The 17,849-nt window shown below is 36.1% G+C and overlaps 1 protein-coding gene across 1 annotated transcript; it reads left to right on the top strand.

The window, feature by feature from the left end:
• The first annotated feature begins 324 nt into the window (after window positions 1–324).
• Window positions 325–17,715, top strand: LOC137940173 (DNA ligase 4). Its single transcript, XM_068785106.1, has 27 exons — window positions 325–710; window positions 1,419–1,510; window positions 1,838–1,923; window positions 2,036–2,172; window positions 3,751–3,825; window positions 4,693–4,784; window positions 4,950–5,021; window positions 5,192–5,271; window positions 5,361–5,398; window positions 5,479–5,485; window positions 5,622–5,777; window positions 7,023–7,098; window positions 9,681–9,805; window positions 9,893–9,927; window positions 10,000–10,058; window positions 10,277–10,360; window positions 11,600–11,692; window positions 11,799–11,847; window positions 12,357–12,444; window positions 12,568–12,771; window positions 13,427–13,552; window positions 13,690–13,789; window positions 13,889–13,994; window positions 14,292–14,422; window positions 15,059–15,220; window positions 16,381–16,536; window positions 17,020–17,715. The coding sequence occupies exons 1-27, from the start codon at window positions 375–377 to the stop codon at window positions 17,708–17,710; spliced, it is 3,456 nt and encodes a 1,151-aa protein (XP_068641207.1). The 5' UTR covers window positions 325–374; the 3' UTR covers window positions 17,711–17,715.
• Window positions 17,716–17,849: the final 134 nt, after the last annotated feature.

Raw genomic sequence — 17,849 nt, 5'->3', positions numbered from 1 at the left:
TGACGGGGTTCGGAAGGGACAGCTGGTCGGCCGCTTTTAGGAAGAAAAAAATAGTTTTTTTTTAATGAAAATAAAATTAATAATATTTAAAAATAATAATTTCTCTTCCATTTTTTTTTTCTTGAAAGTTCTCTAATCTTCACGGATTAATTGATTTAAATACTGTATACTCGAAAAGTAAAACCACTAAACCGCACGCGAGCCCAACAACTTCGGTCGGATTCAGGCCCACTGGACAGGTTCACCTACGACCACCTCTCATTGACTAAACACTATAATATGCTTGTGTGTGTTCCTGCTCTGGCCCTTGCTTTTCTTCAACGCCTAGTGCTCCAAATCATCTCCTCTACAGCGGAAAATTCTCGCATGTGGCCATGTCCGACGCAACGGTTGAGTTTAGGGTGCTCGTCGCCATGTTCGAAGCCATGCAAAGGAGCAAATCGTCCGTTGAAAAGCGAAAGAAATTCAGAAAGTTTATCGATTACTGTTATCAGTCCCGTGAGTATTTCACCGCTATCCGTCTCATCCTCCCGTGGCTTGATCGTGAGCGTGGTTCCTATGGTTTGAAAGAGTCCGTTCTGGCGACCTGCCTCATCGATGCGCTTGGGATGTCACGAGAGTCCGAGGACGCTTTACGACTCATTAATTGGAGAAAGGGTGGTGCTAAAACGGGGGCTAATGTTGGGAACTTCGCGCTTGTTGCTGCTGAGGTATAGCACTGGAATTTTAACGTTGAATTCTATGCGCAGCTGGGATATAAATGTGTTCTTCTTATTTTCTTCACATTTCTAGTAGATTTTTATTTTTTTTCTTTGTACTCCGTCTACTTGGATGTCTCTTGCTGTCATGAAAAATGAGTTTCGTAGACTATCTTCTACTTGATAGTTTCTTATGTTCATTTTCTGGATCGTGATTCCTATTCCTGTTTTTTGCTCTGAGCGACGGGCATGTTTTGCTGCTGCATTTATTCCGGTCAAAGACGAGTGGTAATAGTAAATAGTTATATCTATATACATGTGTATATATGTTTTAACCAATTTAAGTATATATTGGACAATGCTGTTCCTTGCTTTTGGACAATGCACTCTATATAACCTGTTTTTGGCCTTAACTATTATACATAGAGACCGGGACTTGGTTTAGCTTTGGCATTCAGCGTATCCTTTGCCTCCGGCTGAATCTCTAGATCTTCTCATTGAAGCAAGTTAATCGTGAGAGATAAACAACCGCTTTCATTGCTTCACTTTCGGTTGTAAACTTCAATGTAGGTGCTGATAGCACCTGTTTTATTCCTGAAGACATTCTAACCAGAAGACACTTTGCTACAAATAAAGAACTTCCTTTCCTTTATTCATTCACCTCATTATTTTTTTTCTGTCAGTTTTATATTTTTCTGGTATTGTGTTCATTGTGTACAGGTGCTGCAGTGCAGGCAAGGGACGGCTTCTGCTGGATTAAAGATTAAGGAACTAAATGATTTACTTGATCGGCTAGCTTCTAGTGAAAATAGGTATGCATGGCATTGTAGCTTATTTTATTGTTAGCATCTTGATTGGCAACACCTCATGATGATACGTAAAGATGAAATAAACTGTGTCTATCTTTGATTTTCTATCTATCGATCAACTTTATATCTGTGGGCATGTGTTAACGGGCATCAGTCCAATGCATTTACAGTATTGGTTCAGTTGTATGTTTTAATGGTATCTTCAAGATTGCTCTCTTCATTTGCTTCACAGTCTCTGTCATCTATGCCCATGCAAGGATCTGATTATGGAATGTCATGAGCTTTTCTTTTCCTTTTAGGTTATTAGAGTGAGTAACTTATCTGTAACAGGGGGGAAAAGATTTCTATCCTATCAGATCTCATAACGAAAACGAATGCAAGAGAAATGAAGTGGATTCTCATGATCATTCTCAAGGGTGATGCTTTTGTTTGACATGCACAGTGATTTTTTAAATTTATTTGAAGTATTTATTTAGGTTTTTCTTTCTTGGCCTCTTTTGTGGTTTGAATCTTCACACTATGTTGCAGATTTGAAGTTGGGAGTAAGTGAAAAGACCCTTTTTCATGAATTCCATCCAGATGCTGAGGACTTGTTTAATGTAACCTGCGATTTGAAGTTAGTTTGTGAAAAGCTAAAGGATCGAACTCAGAGGCATAAGCGGCAGGTGTGGCAAAGGATCTTATTTTCAATCTTTGCAAGCAAACATTAACCCGCACATGCCTCCATAGGATGCATCTTTCTTTTTTGGTTATATTTTTTGTTACATGGAGACCCAGATGAGTCATTATTGTCAATGTCTGCCTGTGAAGAGTTACAAGCTTGCCGTTTTGCTCATGCTATTTCACTATTGAGGGGCAGTAGAGTAAATGCCATGATCAAGTAGCTTGTAGTCTGGCATGGCAATTTGTGATAGGTGATCAGCTAGTTGAAACCCCTGCCTTGTAAATGTAACAGATTAAGTTTTCCCATGTTTTTGTTAATAATCAAAAAGGCACACTTTGGTGTTGAAATAGCAGGCCTGGTTTTTGGTAGTTAAGACTAGTAGTACATTTTCAATGACCAGCTTTCTTCAATTATTAGGATAACTTGTTTGCTTCTCAGCTCATAACAAGGTTTTCAAACTTGACCCAGTGATCGACCTGGTCAAGCTATCAGAATGGGTTCAACTGATATTGTATATTTGTAAATACATAAACATGTATATAATGTATAAAATGAATTTAATAATCTTATCATCATAAAACTAAGATATCAAAAACACAGTTACATTTCTACTTATTTTACAAGACTTATGATGACTGATACATTGCTTATGCTTATGGCTGGTACTTGACTGCCTATTGTTAACTTCTCCTATTGACTGCTGCTTGTGTTCATTGCTTTTGAAGTGATGTTGTTATGAAAACAGGTCATTTTTTCAAAGCATGATAAAAAAACTACAAAAGTGTAAAGTACAAGTGTGATTAGATAACCCAATCCTTGCTGAAGTTGCTTGGCAAATGTTTTGGTAGGGAACTTACATGTATATGTTATTTAGTGTTGTATTCCAACTAGAGTTTGGATGACATCAAGTTTAATAATTTTGTCATCTGTAAAAGTAAAGAAAGGTAAAAAAGTGTGGGAAATGATTAATATGATATATTATTTAGTCTTTTAGGTCACATGAAGTTCAATGAAGTTTGAAGAAGGAAAGCTAGGAAAGATGAAGAGAAAAGGAACTGGTGAATACTATATATTACTTAAGCTTTAATGTTACAATCCCAATTGATGACGTCAGGGTCATTTAAGTTTGGAAAAGAAGCTCGCATGAGCCAGCGGGTTTGATTTGCTGGATTTTGGTTGGACTGCACGGTCAGGTTCATCAGAAAATAGAGAAAATGGACTATCCAGTACTAAAAAATCCAGTCTTGGTTCCGGGTCCCACACAAACCAGTTATACCAGCAAAACTGGACTCAGTTGAAAACTCTAATTTGTAATGCTGACTAGCTTTCACCTATGAGTTGGCAACTTCCATGATATACATGTTATTGCAATTATTGAGTGGCATTCACTGTATCATATGATTACTTATGTTTTTTTATTGTTTATCTGTTGAGAAGTTCAGTTTTCTTTCAACCTTGCTGCCCATGCCTTAGTGCCACAGACATACATGCTCATACCATCATCACAGAAACGCCAAAAAAAAAAAAAAAAAAAAAAGTAAAATTGACATAGCCCTCTGTGCATCTTTCATCTGTGCAGGACATAGAAGTGGGGAAAGCTGTGAGGCCTCAACTTGCCATGAGAGTTAGTGATGCTGCTAGTGCATGGAAGAAGGTGACTGGGAACCCAAATGCTATAGTTTCTAATCTTGGTTTCTTTGCATTTTTAAAAGAGACATGAAAATCTAAACATGTAGAAGTTGAAAAGTCTAGGCTATTGTGCTCATCTATGGTTTTTTTTTGGGCATATAGATTAGAATGGTGTCATTGCTTGCTAGGTGTAGAGAATAAGCCAAGAAAATCTCTTTGATATCCTGTTATTTTGCCAATGTTTTGTTTTCTTGAATTGTTAGTCGTCATCATTCTTGCCTTATCCTAAAAAATGGGATCTGATGAGTACTCCATTCTGCCTTGTAATCATTTTGTTATTCGTCATTTCATTATTCAACGGTAGATTTTTCTTTTTTTGGAGAGCAATGAGAAAGATAATTCATTAAGTAGGCCCATATAGGGCTACAGAGGTGCACAAGAAGGGGCAATACAATTGAGGAAACAAAGCAAAAGCAAACACAAGGAGGATCTGCCCAGTAGATATGCTATTATACAGAAGAAAAAAAAATTCCACGAGTTCTTTCCTGGTCAACATTTTGGAGAAGAAATGTGGAGATCTCTGAAACTTTTGTGAATTGATTGGAATAATCTGTTGTTCTTTTTACCTTAGAAACTTCTTATTGATGATTCTTGTTATTGCCTTATACTCAGGAGCTTTTTTGAGTACGTACATGCACCAAAAAAAGAGGAAAAAACAAACAAAAGACAAACTTTTTCTGTTTAATATTGTATTTATGTTAAAAAAATTATTCAAGTATTGTCTATAGCTTACTTAGAAATTAGTGAGTGCTTGGCACTGGACTTTCTTGTTTATATTTGGAAACTTTGTTAACAAATTATTGGTTTACATATTCTTTTTCCTAATTTCCAGCTCCATGGGAAACAAGTAGTTGTTGAGTGTAAATTCGATGGTGACCGTATTCAAATACATAAGGATGGAGCAGAGATACACTTCTTCTCAAGGTATGGCATCTAGATTTGTAACTTTCACGTCAATGATACAAAATATTTCTTATATAAAGCCTAACTTGGATTGTTTTCAGATGATTCTTCACGTATTTTGGCCAGTTATGGATAAACAGGGTATATACCAGTAATTATTGTTTGAGCTTTTCTTTGTCCATATAGGAACTTCATTGACCATCCTGAGTATGGGCATGCTCTGTCAAATATAATTCTTCAGAACATTCTAGTTGACAGGTTAGCATTTTTATATTATGTCTTCCTGCATCATATTTTTCTCTTATAAGGTGATAGTGTTTTCATAATGCTTCTACAGTTTGAGGAGAAAGGTGTGGAGTACATTCTCGCATTAATTGCTTGGCAGGCTTTTGAACAGCTGATTGATACTTGACTCGGTAATTTTGCAGATGTATACTTGATGGTGAAATGTTGGTCTGGGATGCTTCTTCTAATCGTTTTGCGGAGTTTGGTTCTAATCAAGAAATAGGTTTCAACAGTTATTATTTTATTGGTCTGTACTTTGTTATTATGGGTTTCTCCACTTGCCTAATAGTTTTGTTTTTGCCTCTTCTCTAGCAAAGGCAGCGAAGGAGGGACTACAGACAGATCGACAGGTTGTCACTACTGTTTGTTTTTGTATTTGAGATTTTGTTTCATATTGCTTGTTTGCTAATTCATTTGTTGTCTGCTGCAGTTATGCTGTATCCTTATGCTCACTCAAAGTGCTTGGGAAACTGGGAAAACCTATTAGTCTGAGTGACAACTTGGGAAAGGACATTCATGTGGCTTATGACAGAACTGATGTTTATTGTGGATCTTGACAACTGCCGTGTTCAGATGTTGCATTTGATATTCTTTATGTGGGTGATACTAGTGTTATTCACCAGACTCTGAAGGAGCGGCACGACCTTCTCCGAAAAATCATAAAACCTTTCAAGGGTCGATTTGAAATTTTGGTACCTGATGGTGGTCTGAATACAACTCGCCTTGTCGGTAAGATTAGGGGTGGAGTGGTTTGTTATATAACTAGTTCAATGGTTTTTTTCTTTTCCTGAAAAATTTGTTTTCCTTCACAACATATACATGTTGTTGGTGCTGGAGTGGCATTTCTATTCTCAATTGCATGCTCTGTAATTCTCCAAATTTTATGTGATGGCATCTTTGTTTTGTTCTAGGTTTGATTTTGTTGAGATTGCACTCAGTTCCATCCCAAAATGACTAGCTTTTTAGGAAGCCTATTGCCCAATTTTATAACCAAATTACTAGTCATTTTTAGATGTGGGGCTTTTTATCCACACTAACACCCTCTTACTTCCAGTTCTTATGGAATGGACAGAGAAATGGACCTGCTAAGTAGGTTGAATAGATGGTGTACAGAAAAGGTTAACAGATGGGTTTAGGCTCAAATTTAGCTCTAATTTTGTGTTAAGACTGGGTTTTCATATGTCTTGTACCCATCGAATAGACAGATAAATGAACCTTGTTAAATTGGGTCCAAGGCCCTATCGCAAAATGACTAGCCAACTTAGGAAACCTTTTTCCCAACTAATAAACTCAAGATCTTTGTACTCACTAATCCTTGTGGGACTATTCCTTAAAACTCCCCTTCACGTGTAGACCATCTTTTGTGGCTCTACAAGTGGATAGTTTTAGGTGTAGGCCCTTTTTTGTGGCTCTATAAGTGAATAGTTTTAGGTGTAGGCCCTCTTTTGTGGCTCTACAAGTGAATAGTTTTAGGTGTAGACCCTCTTTTGTGGCTCTACAAGTAGATAGTTTTTAGGTGCAGGCCCACATTTGAGTACCTGCTCTGATACCATATTAAATTGGGTCCAAGGCCCTATCCCAAAATGACTAGCCAACTTAGGAAACTTTTTTCCCAACTAATAAACTCAAGATCTTTATACTCACTAATCCATGTGGGACTATTCCTTAACAAACCTGATATGTGGGCTGTATAGATGGGTACAAAAAAGACAAATGTATGGGCTTAGGCTCAAATTTAGCTCTAATTCCATGTTAAGATTGGGCATAGTGCCATTCCAAAATTACTACTCACTTAGGGGCTTATTACCCAATCTTATAAATCAATGGAATCTTTAGGCCATTTTCAAACATGGAACTTTTTATCTCTATTAATAAATTGAAATATAACATTTTGTTGGCAGTTGTGCTATTCTTTTAGATGAAAGAGGAATCTCATGTGTCTTTTTTAATGCCTCAAATTTTTTTGGTTTACAGGGGAACCGTGCTGGTCTCTCATTGCATATAATGTGGAGGATGTTGAAAGATTCTTTAAGGAAACAATTGAAAACAGGTTGTTGACATTTTTGCTTTTTTATTTTCCTTCATGTGTTACTGGTAAAGTTTTAAGCAATTTCAATTTTTCTTTTTTAATTTCTTCTTTCTAGTTTAGGTAAAAGGTCTTTACTTATGTTGGGTTGAGCCATGTTCCATCCTAAAACGACTTGTTACTTAGGAGGCCTATTGCTCAACCATATAGCATAATCACTTTTTTTAGCACTTACTAATGTGAGACTTGTAGGTTTACACTTAACGGGCATGAGATGTGGCCACAAACTCCCAACGGAGCCCACAACACGCATACTCAACACTCCTAACCATATGACAATGCTCCATAGCACCAGTCAAAACGGTCAATAGTCTGACAATGTTTCGCTCAATTCAAAGGTGGAAAAATGACCGAATATTAGGACACAACAAAGAGATTATTTACTTTTTAAGGGTAGCTTAAACACAAATCACCTCTTGGGTGAAGAATAAAAGATTTGACTCGAATAGGATGTTGGATGCACTCCTAACCTTTTAGGTAGTGGGTCTAAGCATTACTCTAAAGTGATGACAACAAAAGATGATAAATTGAAGAAGTGCCAGACAAAAACAACTTTAACCTGTAGGAGGTGACTATGCAATACTCAATACTTCTAAACGAATCTAGAATTTGACCTTCTTTTTTTAAGAAAAAATAGGGGAGTCTTGTAATAGTAGAACTGTAAAAATAACCTAACAAACTACTTTGACCAAGTATGACCTCAAAAAAATTCTGGGGGTGAGCATAATTTTTGGAGATGACAGTGCAAAAGATGCATAACCAAGTAACAAAAATGCAAAAAAATGATAACAACATCCAAGTAAGATATAACATACCTTGAATAAGCTCATCATGGAGTGATTAAGTCTGATCAAAACTCTCTGATTAGAAGAAATTTTTGCCTGAAAAAACTAGGACTCTAGGAGAAAAAGAAACTCAATTCATGTCAATGCATGGAGAGGTAATATGAGAGAGAATAAGAAATGGAGAGATTTTTGGCATAACTGACTTTTGGTACTTCTAATATCGATATCTCCCACAATATAGCTCCTAATCACAAATTGTTTGTTTCTCAAGAAACTAGATTCAAATATCTTTGATTTGATACCTAATTTGAAATAAAAAACTCCATTTGTCAATTTGTTGTGACTACTTGATTTGCTTTGTTTTGTAACATGACCATTGCCGAATCAAATGAGAATATCTCCTTACATATAATCAGATTGACATGAAAGTTGTTCGTTTTGGAAATAGAATTCGATATCTTTCATTCAAGTATAATATTTATTCATGAAATATATTTTTCTTGAAAGAAAGAATCTGATAGATTTCAAACTCTGCAATTTGGCCGAATTGGGTACTCTTTCTTCTTTGGCCAGGATGATCATTGACTCTTCTGATACTAATATCTCCCTTTAGAAAACTCAGATTGAGAATTGGTTTGATAGGTTAGAAAATAGACTTATAGATCTTTCTTTTGACATATAATTCTCCATATAAAGTCTCGTTCATGATGGCATTAAGTGCCTCCAAAATCAAAGTTTTTTGTTGATGCTTGAACCTCTCCTACTGTTTGACCTTTGTTGCTTCAAATATCAATATCTCTTTGTAGAAAACTCTGATTACCAAAATTATTTTTACGCTGGGAAGTAGATTCAATGATCTTTCCATCAATATGTAGTTTGCCATATGAAAAGTTCGGTATGGAGGTGCGAACGCCAAGGAAACAATAGTTACTGGAAAAAGAAAGGAAGAAAAAGGTAAAATAAGAATCTAAACTACTAGAGATGATAAATCAGAAAGGGATTACATTATCTCTGTGATTTAACTGAGTCAACTCACAGATACCGCTCTAATACCATGTTGAATTTATGAAAATGATAAATACTTCATTGATTTGTTGTAATTTGAGTACAATGAGTCTGTAATAGAGGATACTAGTAGAATCCAATTACAATCAAACTACCTTTGTCCCAGTTATATCCAAAGTCAAACATTAAAAGATAAGTCTTAGAATAATTAAACAACTAAACGTAAATAGAAGACTAACATAAATAAAACACTTTTAAATGACTCTTTTGTGAGACCTCCTTCCATGAAACTTTTCTTAGACTTCACCATATTAATTCTAGCTCTGTGAGAGTCATGTAAGACTCTTCCATTCCTGCTTTTCAATAATACTCATACCAGTTACAGCCATGAAACTGTAATAAAAATGATAAAAATTACATCATTGGACCTTCCTAATTAACATCTTGCTAACTAGAAGACCAAGACATAATGCATCATAATCAAGTTACTAAAATTCCCCTGAACTCCAACACTTTGAATAAAAAAAAAAATCATGGGAATGGATCCTCTTGTGTGATATGCTTTTGGCTGTAATTTACTATTCTTTATCTTATTTATATGTTTAGTTAATTTCTCTTTGTTATTCATTGCATGCAGGCTTGGCTTGTACATAAAACTTGATTGTATGATCTTTACCTTTGATTGCTTATCAAACTTTTTTCTGGCCATTTCATCTAAATCTTTAAATTATTGTAATGTGTTTTGGATCTCTTTAGAGATGAAGGAATTGTACTAAAGGATCTGGGCTCTAAATGGGAACCGGGTGATAGAAGTGGCAAGTGGTTGAAATTGAAGCCTGATTATATACGTGCTAGTTCTGATTTGGATGTTCTGATCATAGGTACGGTTGAATTGAGTTTTATGTCATACATTTTGGTAGACTTCTTGAGTTCGTTTGTTTTTTACCTTGTTTTGCTGCTTCTAATAGGTGGATATTTTGGTTCTGGGCGTCGTGGAGGAGAGGCAAGTCGCTGATTGTTTTTTGGCTGACATCATAATTAACTCATCTCTAAACTTTATCTTTGCTAAGATCAGGTGGCTCAGTTTTTGGTCGGTCTTGCTGAGCGGTCAACTCCTAATTCCTATCCCAAAAGGTGACTAGAGTTTGTAGAGCATCTTTCAAACAGAAAATTTCAGTTCCTATATTTTGGTTGTGGGGAATGTATTTGTATGCTTAGATATCTGTAGAAGCTCCAGAAATAAAACTTTGTATTCCACCTAGCTGTACCAATTGATGTTTTGATGTTCTTTACGAATTTGCATCTGTGACAGCTGCATTAGTTGACATTCCTTCTGCTTCTTTTCCTGTCAGATTTATTTCATTCTGCCGAGTGGGTACTGGTCTCTCTGATGATGAGCTTGATACACTAGTTTCCAAATTGAAACCTTATTTCAGGTACTAGTTATTGCAGTTAGGATCTTGCTCTTGAACATAATTTTACCCTGAAAATAATATGAATCTGTGCCATTTTAGAAGAGTTGAACATTCACTGCTGGTATTTTATGTATTTTTCGCTGGAACTGAAGCTAAGATTAAATTTGCGGTGGATGCTCTATATTTAACTACATAATACCTTGTGTTCTATCACTTCAGGTGACTTTGTAAAATTTTAATTTACCCATGGATTTGAGTGGTGAAAAGCACAATTATTGTGTGTGTGCAAATCTAATGACTGCATGAGAAAACTGTTCCACCAGAATAGCAAATTCAGATGAATCCTTTGTTTTTGCAGGGATTCATTTCCATTTAGTACAAAAGAATTGAATGTCAGTGACTCTTTGGTTACTTATAACCTCCTAGCTGCATATCTCCCCCCCTCATACTTTATTGCACCTGCTAATATGAAGACTTGACCAGTTTATTTTTTTCAAGATAAGGTTTCTTATGACAATCTTATTTGTTTTCTTCATTCATTAGGGGTCATTATCTAATATGTGTGTAAGAATTGATGTATTTGGATTGTTGTTTTTTGTACAATTTATTAAAGTCAAAGTTAGTATCATTAAAGAAAAGAAGTTAGTTGTAAGAATTGATGTATTTGGATTGTTGTTTTTTGTACAATTTGTTAAAGTCAAAGTTAGTATCATTAAAGAAAAGAAGTTAGTTGCCAACAGACATGTTTTGGCCTTGTACAATCTCAAGGGATAATTGGGTGTTGAAGCAAAATGTCATGGAAGTACCTGTATGAAGTATATGGATGATAGAGAAGAAGTTTATTCATTGAAAATGGAAGTTAAAGATGTATTATTTTAAACCATCCACTAAACTTGAAGCTTCTGCTACCATCTGCTCTTATAGAAAAAATAAATAAATTAATATTATATCAGTCTACTATTTGGAAGGAGGCTAAATGATCAGATCTGAGAATTGCATGAATTAGACTGTATGTCTACCTTTGGATGGTTGAAGTGTTGAAGGTTCTAACATATCCACTGTGTCCACATGATAATATATCAAGAAATCCCGATGTGCTTAATAGAGTTGATGAATGTCATGAGTGAAATTTAGACTTGATGTGAGAATAATAAATTTTCAGTTTTGATGATTGATAGTCTATATATTCTATACTTTCAAAAAGAAAATTTATATTTCTGGCTGCATTTTATTCAAGTTCATGCACTTCTGTTATGGCAGGAAGAATGAAAACCCGAAGAGGGCTCCAAGCTTTTATGAAGCAACAAATAACTCAAAGGAGAGACCTGATGTTTGGGTTGACAGCCCTGAAAAGTTAGCAGCATGTCCTTCTCTTGTATTTTTATATTGAAAACACAAGATAAACATGATTGAAAAAACTAATTTGTCATTTTATAAATTTAATTTTTTAAACTTCCAGATCAGTTATTCTTTCCATCACCAGCGATATCCGCACAATTAAGTCAACGGTAAGGATCTTCGACTATTTGACAAGTGATTGAATAATTTTCAACTCATTGAACTGTAACTGACCATATGATTATGCTTTAACATGTTCTTTGAAATCCCCCAAAAATCATGGTAATCTTCTCCAAGAATGCAGCTGCTTATTTTGTTATGTATGACATCTTCAGGCAGCCTAAACCCACGTATCATGATTTTTGGACTATTTTGCTGGTTTAAAATCTTAGCTGTTACATTCTCATAACTATTGTTATAAAAAAAAAAAAAAAACTTATAACTATTTGTCACTCTTATCTGAATTCTCTGCTTAAGAAGTCATTGATAAGTGAATTGGTTAAAAATCTAAAGTCCCCGATGATTGGGGGAACTTTTATATGTCATTGGCTTATGGGTTTTTAAATAGTTTGAGTCTTCCTCTTGGTGCAATTCCTCTTGGGACTGACATGTTATTCCCCTCTTAGCGCCCTTTTGTGTTCACTGAGCAGTTTTAAGTCATGCACCTTGTGTTTCTTAGGTTTTTGCTGCACCATACAGTTTGAGATTCCCTCGTATTGATCAAGTGAGGTATGACAAACCTTGGTATGAGTGCTTGGATGTGCAATGTAAGTGTCCTTTTTGGTTCTAGACAAACTCTTTACAATGAATCTCTTTTGCTTTGTTTTTTGTTTTTTGTGGAAACATAATGAGACTGTTGTATTCAGTAGAATATTTTTTTCATGTTCCAGCCTTCGTAGACTTGGTGCACTCAAACAATGGGAATGCACAAAGACCAACAGATCATGGAAGATTGCAAGATCATAAAGCAAAGCATGTAAAGGCTTCAAACAGAAGGGGGAAACAGGGTGTTTCTGTGGTTCCTTCTCATCTCATTCAAACTGACGTCTCCAGTATTAAAGGGGCAACAAACATATTTTCAAACATGATCTTTTGTATCCTCTGGCAAGTGCTGTTTGCTCTAAAAGACAGTATATGTAATTTATTTTTCCTGCTAAGCTGTAAATGGAATCACATTCCGCGCTCTGTTAATCACCTGGCAGACTCCCAGGCCTAGGCGAGCATTTCTCTCCAACACTTTGTTGTGGAGTCAGGCCCCCAAGGCTAGGTTTGTAATTTTCTCCTTTTTCTTATCAATATACGCACTAATCATAAAAAAAAGGATGCATGTATCAAATTTAGCTTGTACATTTTTAGTTGTACTTATTTATTTGACTTCTTTAAACAACTCTTATGTGGAATAATTTCTGTTTTCTCTTCCTTGTCTGCAGTCTTCCTTTCATCCTTAAAATTCCTCTTTAAATTGGACTGCCTAATCATTTAATTTTTCTTTCCTGACCCCCTATATGACTAGTTCAAAATGCCCATACTTGTATTCTTTTTACATCCAGTTTGGCGGCTGAACTAGACTGTCAATGTGATTATTTCTAGTGGAACCCAGTCTGATCATCTTCTTTAGACCAGTTTTTGAAACACTGTTTATAAATTTGAATTACTGTTAATATTTCATAGAACTGTATTATGGGTATTTCAGGTTCTGATTTTCTTGTTTGTCCATTTGAATGAGATTGTTTCCTTTAACTTTCATAGATTTTGTTAACGTTCCACCATCCCATTCTGTCGAATCTCTCCATAAACTGGTGACTGAGAATGGAGGAGCATTCTCAATGAATTTAAATGCAACCGTGACCCACTGTATAGCTGCCGAGAGAAAAGGTTTGCATGCAAGTTTGACTATGTACTACATGGGTGTCAAGTAAATTGTTACATGCGTCTGCCTGTATCCAAACATTTTCATGTATATATTATGTATGTATGTTCATAAACAGAGATTCAAAATCATCTTTTGGCAGGGATAAAATATCAAGCTGCTATTCTTCGTGGTGATGTTATTCACTACTCATGGGTCTTAGATTGCTGTTCACTAAAACGACTCCTACATTTGCAGCCTAAGTATTACAACTTTCGTTTGCCACATAATGCCCAGGATGTATAGGATTCTTTGAATTCTTTCTTTGGGATTTCATGTTAATAGATTGTTTCATTTTGAAGGTACTTTCTCTTCCTCTCGGACTCTTCAAAGAGCAAGTCTCAAGAAGAAATTGATGAATATTCTGATTATTATTACTGGGACTTGGATGCTGTGGATATTAAACAGGTATTTTTTTTCTTATACCTTCTCGTATTTTTAATAAATTGCAACATTATAGAATAACTAAGCAAATGAAAGGCAGGAGTACTATACCACTGAACATGAGCAATTGGAAAAGAGTGAGCAGGGATCAAAAGCGTAAGGCAAAGGATAAATGTCTAGGGGGAACAAATATCTCAGTGTTACTTTCTACCTGCAAATCAGACCCTTGATTGTATTGTCATTATTTGAAATAATTTTATGCATGATGGTTTTTCTTAAAAATGTTATCTATATTCTTGATAACTTGACTGGCTCTTCCAGCTTTTATGCAACATGGATAGATCGAAATGCTTCACAAGCAATGGTTACTATAAGAAGAAATACTGTCCTTCAGGCAAATGGAATATTTTTCAGGACTGTTGCTTTTACTTTTACTGTTCGTTAGACAGTATGTAAGTTCCTGTGCTCTTTCCTTTTTTCTTTTCTTTTTTTTGTATTTCTGGTGAAAAATACATTGTCCAATACAAATTACCAGTCTTCTGCACCATTAATTAAGCAAAGGAACTAGAGAGGTGTAATGTCATGTACTTGTGGAGCCAAAACTGGGTATGGGTGTCAGATTGGTGTAGTCTAGTATTGAATAGGTTCTAGGCCAACTTTCTGCTTTTTGCTATCTCTGGAGTATTTCAGAAATTGGCAGGGAATTAAAAATTTAGCTGGCCTGATGATCGATGCCTCATCTGCCTAGAACTGGGCAAGATCTAGTTCAGTCTAGAGATCAAACATAATGATAAGCTGTCTAGGAAATGGATTTTATCTGAGTAGGCTGGTCTTGCTCTAGATCTTGGTTTTGCTGATCCTGCTCTAGATCCTGTTTTTTCTTTGCCATTTCTCTCTTTTGTTTGTGTGGGCACATCTCTGTGTTTGTATGTGCACGTGCACGTGCATGTGCATGTGCCTGTGTTTGAGTACATGTATGTGCATGCATGAGTGTATTGTGTATGCCTTCATGTACATGTCTTCACTTTTGATTTTAATTTTCTCTTCAGTCATTTTGGTTACTTACTCCAACTGTTGTGTGATTGAAGAGATACGGACTGCAAGATTCTAATGCAGTTTGCTATGAGGAGGATGGAAGTTGACATTTCCATGCACGGCGGTGAATTCATCAAGGACCTTTCAATTGCTACTCATTTTGTGGTCTTTTCAGTTTTTGGGATAGATTTGGATTTCGATGACATCTTACAAAGGTAGGTCTTGGTGTTGATGTTCTTCTCTGTCTGTAGTGCCACTGCTTGGCTGCCTGAAAAGTCTGTGGGTGTTGATGTGAAATGAACTCAAGTATTATGCCATGTCGGAAGCACGGTTTTCTTGTGTATGTCTTTCCCTTTTGATACTATTACTTAATTTTCCAAGCAAAGATGAGAACCAAATAATTATGAAATGTTTGCATTTATAACTGTTACTTGTTGACTGAACTTCATAGTATTGGCCATGTTGGACATATTGGTTGATACATCCCGAGTATGTTGCTAATATAATAGTAACAGGGATGATACTGGGAATCTCTGGACAAATGGGGTTTGTCTTATCAGTAAATGAAGAATAAGGCTAACAAAACACAAAGGAATCAGTGCATTTTGTTCATCCACTCAATTTCAGTTGTTTCTTTCTTGTCAACCATTTATGTGCCCATAAGGTCATGCAGGTGCTGGTTAGGCATGTTATATTTCTGTCCTTCTGAATACCTCTGAATGCGGTGTGTATGATTGAGAAAGAAGGATTACTTTTGTTTGTTACTTTAGATACTTACTTGCAAAGAGTATGGCCTAGTTAAGTTTTTCATAGTCAAGAATCTTCACGATTGGTTCTTAGCTAGCTAATTGTGAATACTTGGAAATCTTGCTTGATGTTTCCTATTAAACCTGTGAAAACAAGGATTTAAGGGTTGGAAGAAGAGGAGAAGGAAGAGAGAGAGAAGAGAGATCTGAGAGAAGCTCCAAAAGAGAGTTCGTTGGGGGTCATGCACGACCCTCAACTCTATTTTCTTAAGAGGGTTTATAGAAATTATAAAAATGCTCTTACACAATAATGCTTCTTCTTCTTCTAACTCCCAATCTATGTATCTTATGTACATGAAAATTAAATCATAGACATAATTAACTCTACCGAAGTAGTGAAATGACCAAATTACCTCTGGACAATTTCTAACAAAACCAATTCAAATTCTGTCTCATTCTGTATCCAGCCTATCAACATTGTGGTCTATTCTGGCTCGACTTTTCTTTTGGTGGAATTTGTGGCACGCATGCACCTATTTGTTTCCTTCATCTTTATTTTGTTAACAACTAATGATTTAGAGCTGCTAGTTTTACATATTTAAATTTTGTTTTTTTTGGTGCTCCAAAAGTTTTCCAGCTGCAAAGAGATATCTTATATTCAGTAAAAATTTGCACATTGTGAGGCATCAGTGGTTGGAGGATTCTTTGGAGATTGGTGTCCGATTGCCACTCCATGCATACTCATTGAAACCAGAGGACCTGGAAGAATCAACCATTGTGCATAGGTAATGTTGTTCTGGGCATGTGATTAAGCATGTCTGGTATTTACTGCTCCTAAAAGATGTTGACTTGCACCGGGCCGACATGTAGTACATCCAATATGACTTGCTTGGCCCGATATGTTTGGCTGTAGTTCATTGATCTAATTCTTAGGCTTCTACCTTGGGTCTGGGTTTGTGCACATGCATCTATAGTTCATGATTTGGCTACTTTTGAGGAAACTACTGCATATGTGCATTTAATTTCATATGCGTGTGCACACATATCCACATGCTTGTAGCAGTGGGGTGCAAACAGCAAAGTTGCATAAACCCGGACAACGACCCTGCATTTGCTATTTGTTACAGCAGGAAAAAAAAATGGTATTAGCCCTTCTAGTTGGCAATTCAGTATATACTAGGTTTCCCTTCTTGTATGTATTTTTTTTTTCCATGTGTTTACTGGATTTTTTCCTGAGAAGTCTTACTGCTGAATTTGATGTGTTTCAGCCGATCCATTCTAGATGGTGCCTCTACCCTTGAATATATGGGAGAATACAAATCCAGGATATCACCTAACAGAGGTGAAAAACGGAAGAGAGGCAGATCTATCCAGAACAATGTGAGGAGAGGAAGAAAAACTATTCAACGGAGCAGAACAACACGAGCTAGGCGTGGAAACCAATCAGCTAAAATCGATCAAGGCGATTCAGAGAATGGTGATTCTTCAGATGAACCCAGTGATAAGAATGGGCCTGAATTAAGAGAAAAGTCATATGCCAATGCTGGAAATGTAGTAGAGGGTGACACCGTTACTGGAGAGAGTGAGAGACACAAACAACAGCAGAGTTTTGGAAATGATCGGAGGCAAGAAGGGCCTAATAGCAGGCACAAAGTTGAAGCAGAGACTGTTAGTGCCCTTACCAAAGAAAAGGCTGAAGAAACTTTTACTGTGATTGAAGAGCATGAAAAGAATACTTCCAAGGAAAAAAGGGATTTGAGGATTGACCCAGTTCAGGCTTTGTTATTCGAGATGGTCCCATCTCTTCCCCCAACCAGTGGTAAAGCAGAAGAAACTGGACGAGATATTGAAAAGAGTGTAGATAATGATCAAAAACCTCCACTGGATCATAATGCAAACACAGTGAAAAAGAAGGTTAGCTATAAAGATGTTGCTTCTCAGCTGCTCAAGGATTGGTAGACTTTGAACCGATAACTGTACTTGTGTGTAGATATGCCAGCCAGAGTTTCAATATGCTTGTCAACAAAAAACACAAAAGACATTGTTGCATCTGCATCTGTAAGGGAGATATTGCCACATTTCATGTGGGATTGTGACA

This window comes from Aristolochia californica, unplaced genomic scaffold, assembly GCF_029961685.1.
Source record: "Aristolochia californica isolate CCGP_79_NKW_82.1479 unplaced genomic scaffold, dmAriCali1.0.hap1 SCAF_9, whole genome shotgun sequence".
Taxonomy (NCBI): domain Eukaryota; kingdom Viridiplantae; phylum Streptophyta; class Magnoliopsida; order Piperales; family Aristolochiaceae; genus Aristolochia; species Aristolochia californica.
Note: the sequence above shows the minus strand (reverse complement) of the source record. Positions and strands in the feature narration are given on the sequence as shown.

Coding starts and splice junctions, on each gene's coding strand:
- LOC137940173 (XM_068785106.1), top strand. CDS start 375: ATGTCCGACGCAACGGTTGAGTTTAGGGTGCTCGTCGCCATGTTCGAA. Junction 2,173..3,750: donor CTCAGAGGCATAAGCGGCAG/GTGTGGCAAAGG, acceptor TCATCTGTGCAG/GACATAGAAGTGGGGAAAGC. Junction 4,785..4,949: donor GAGATACACTTCTTCTCAAG/GTATGGCATCTA, acceptor TTGTCCATATAG/GAACTTCATTGACCATCCTG.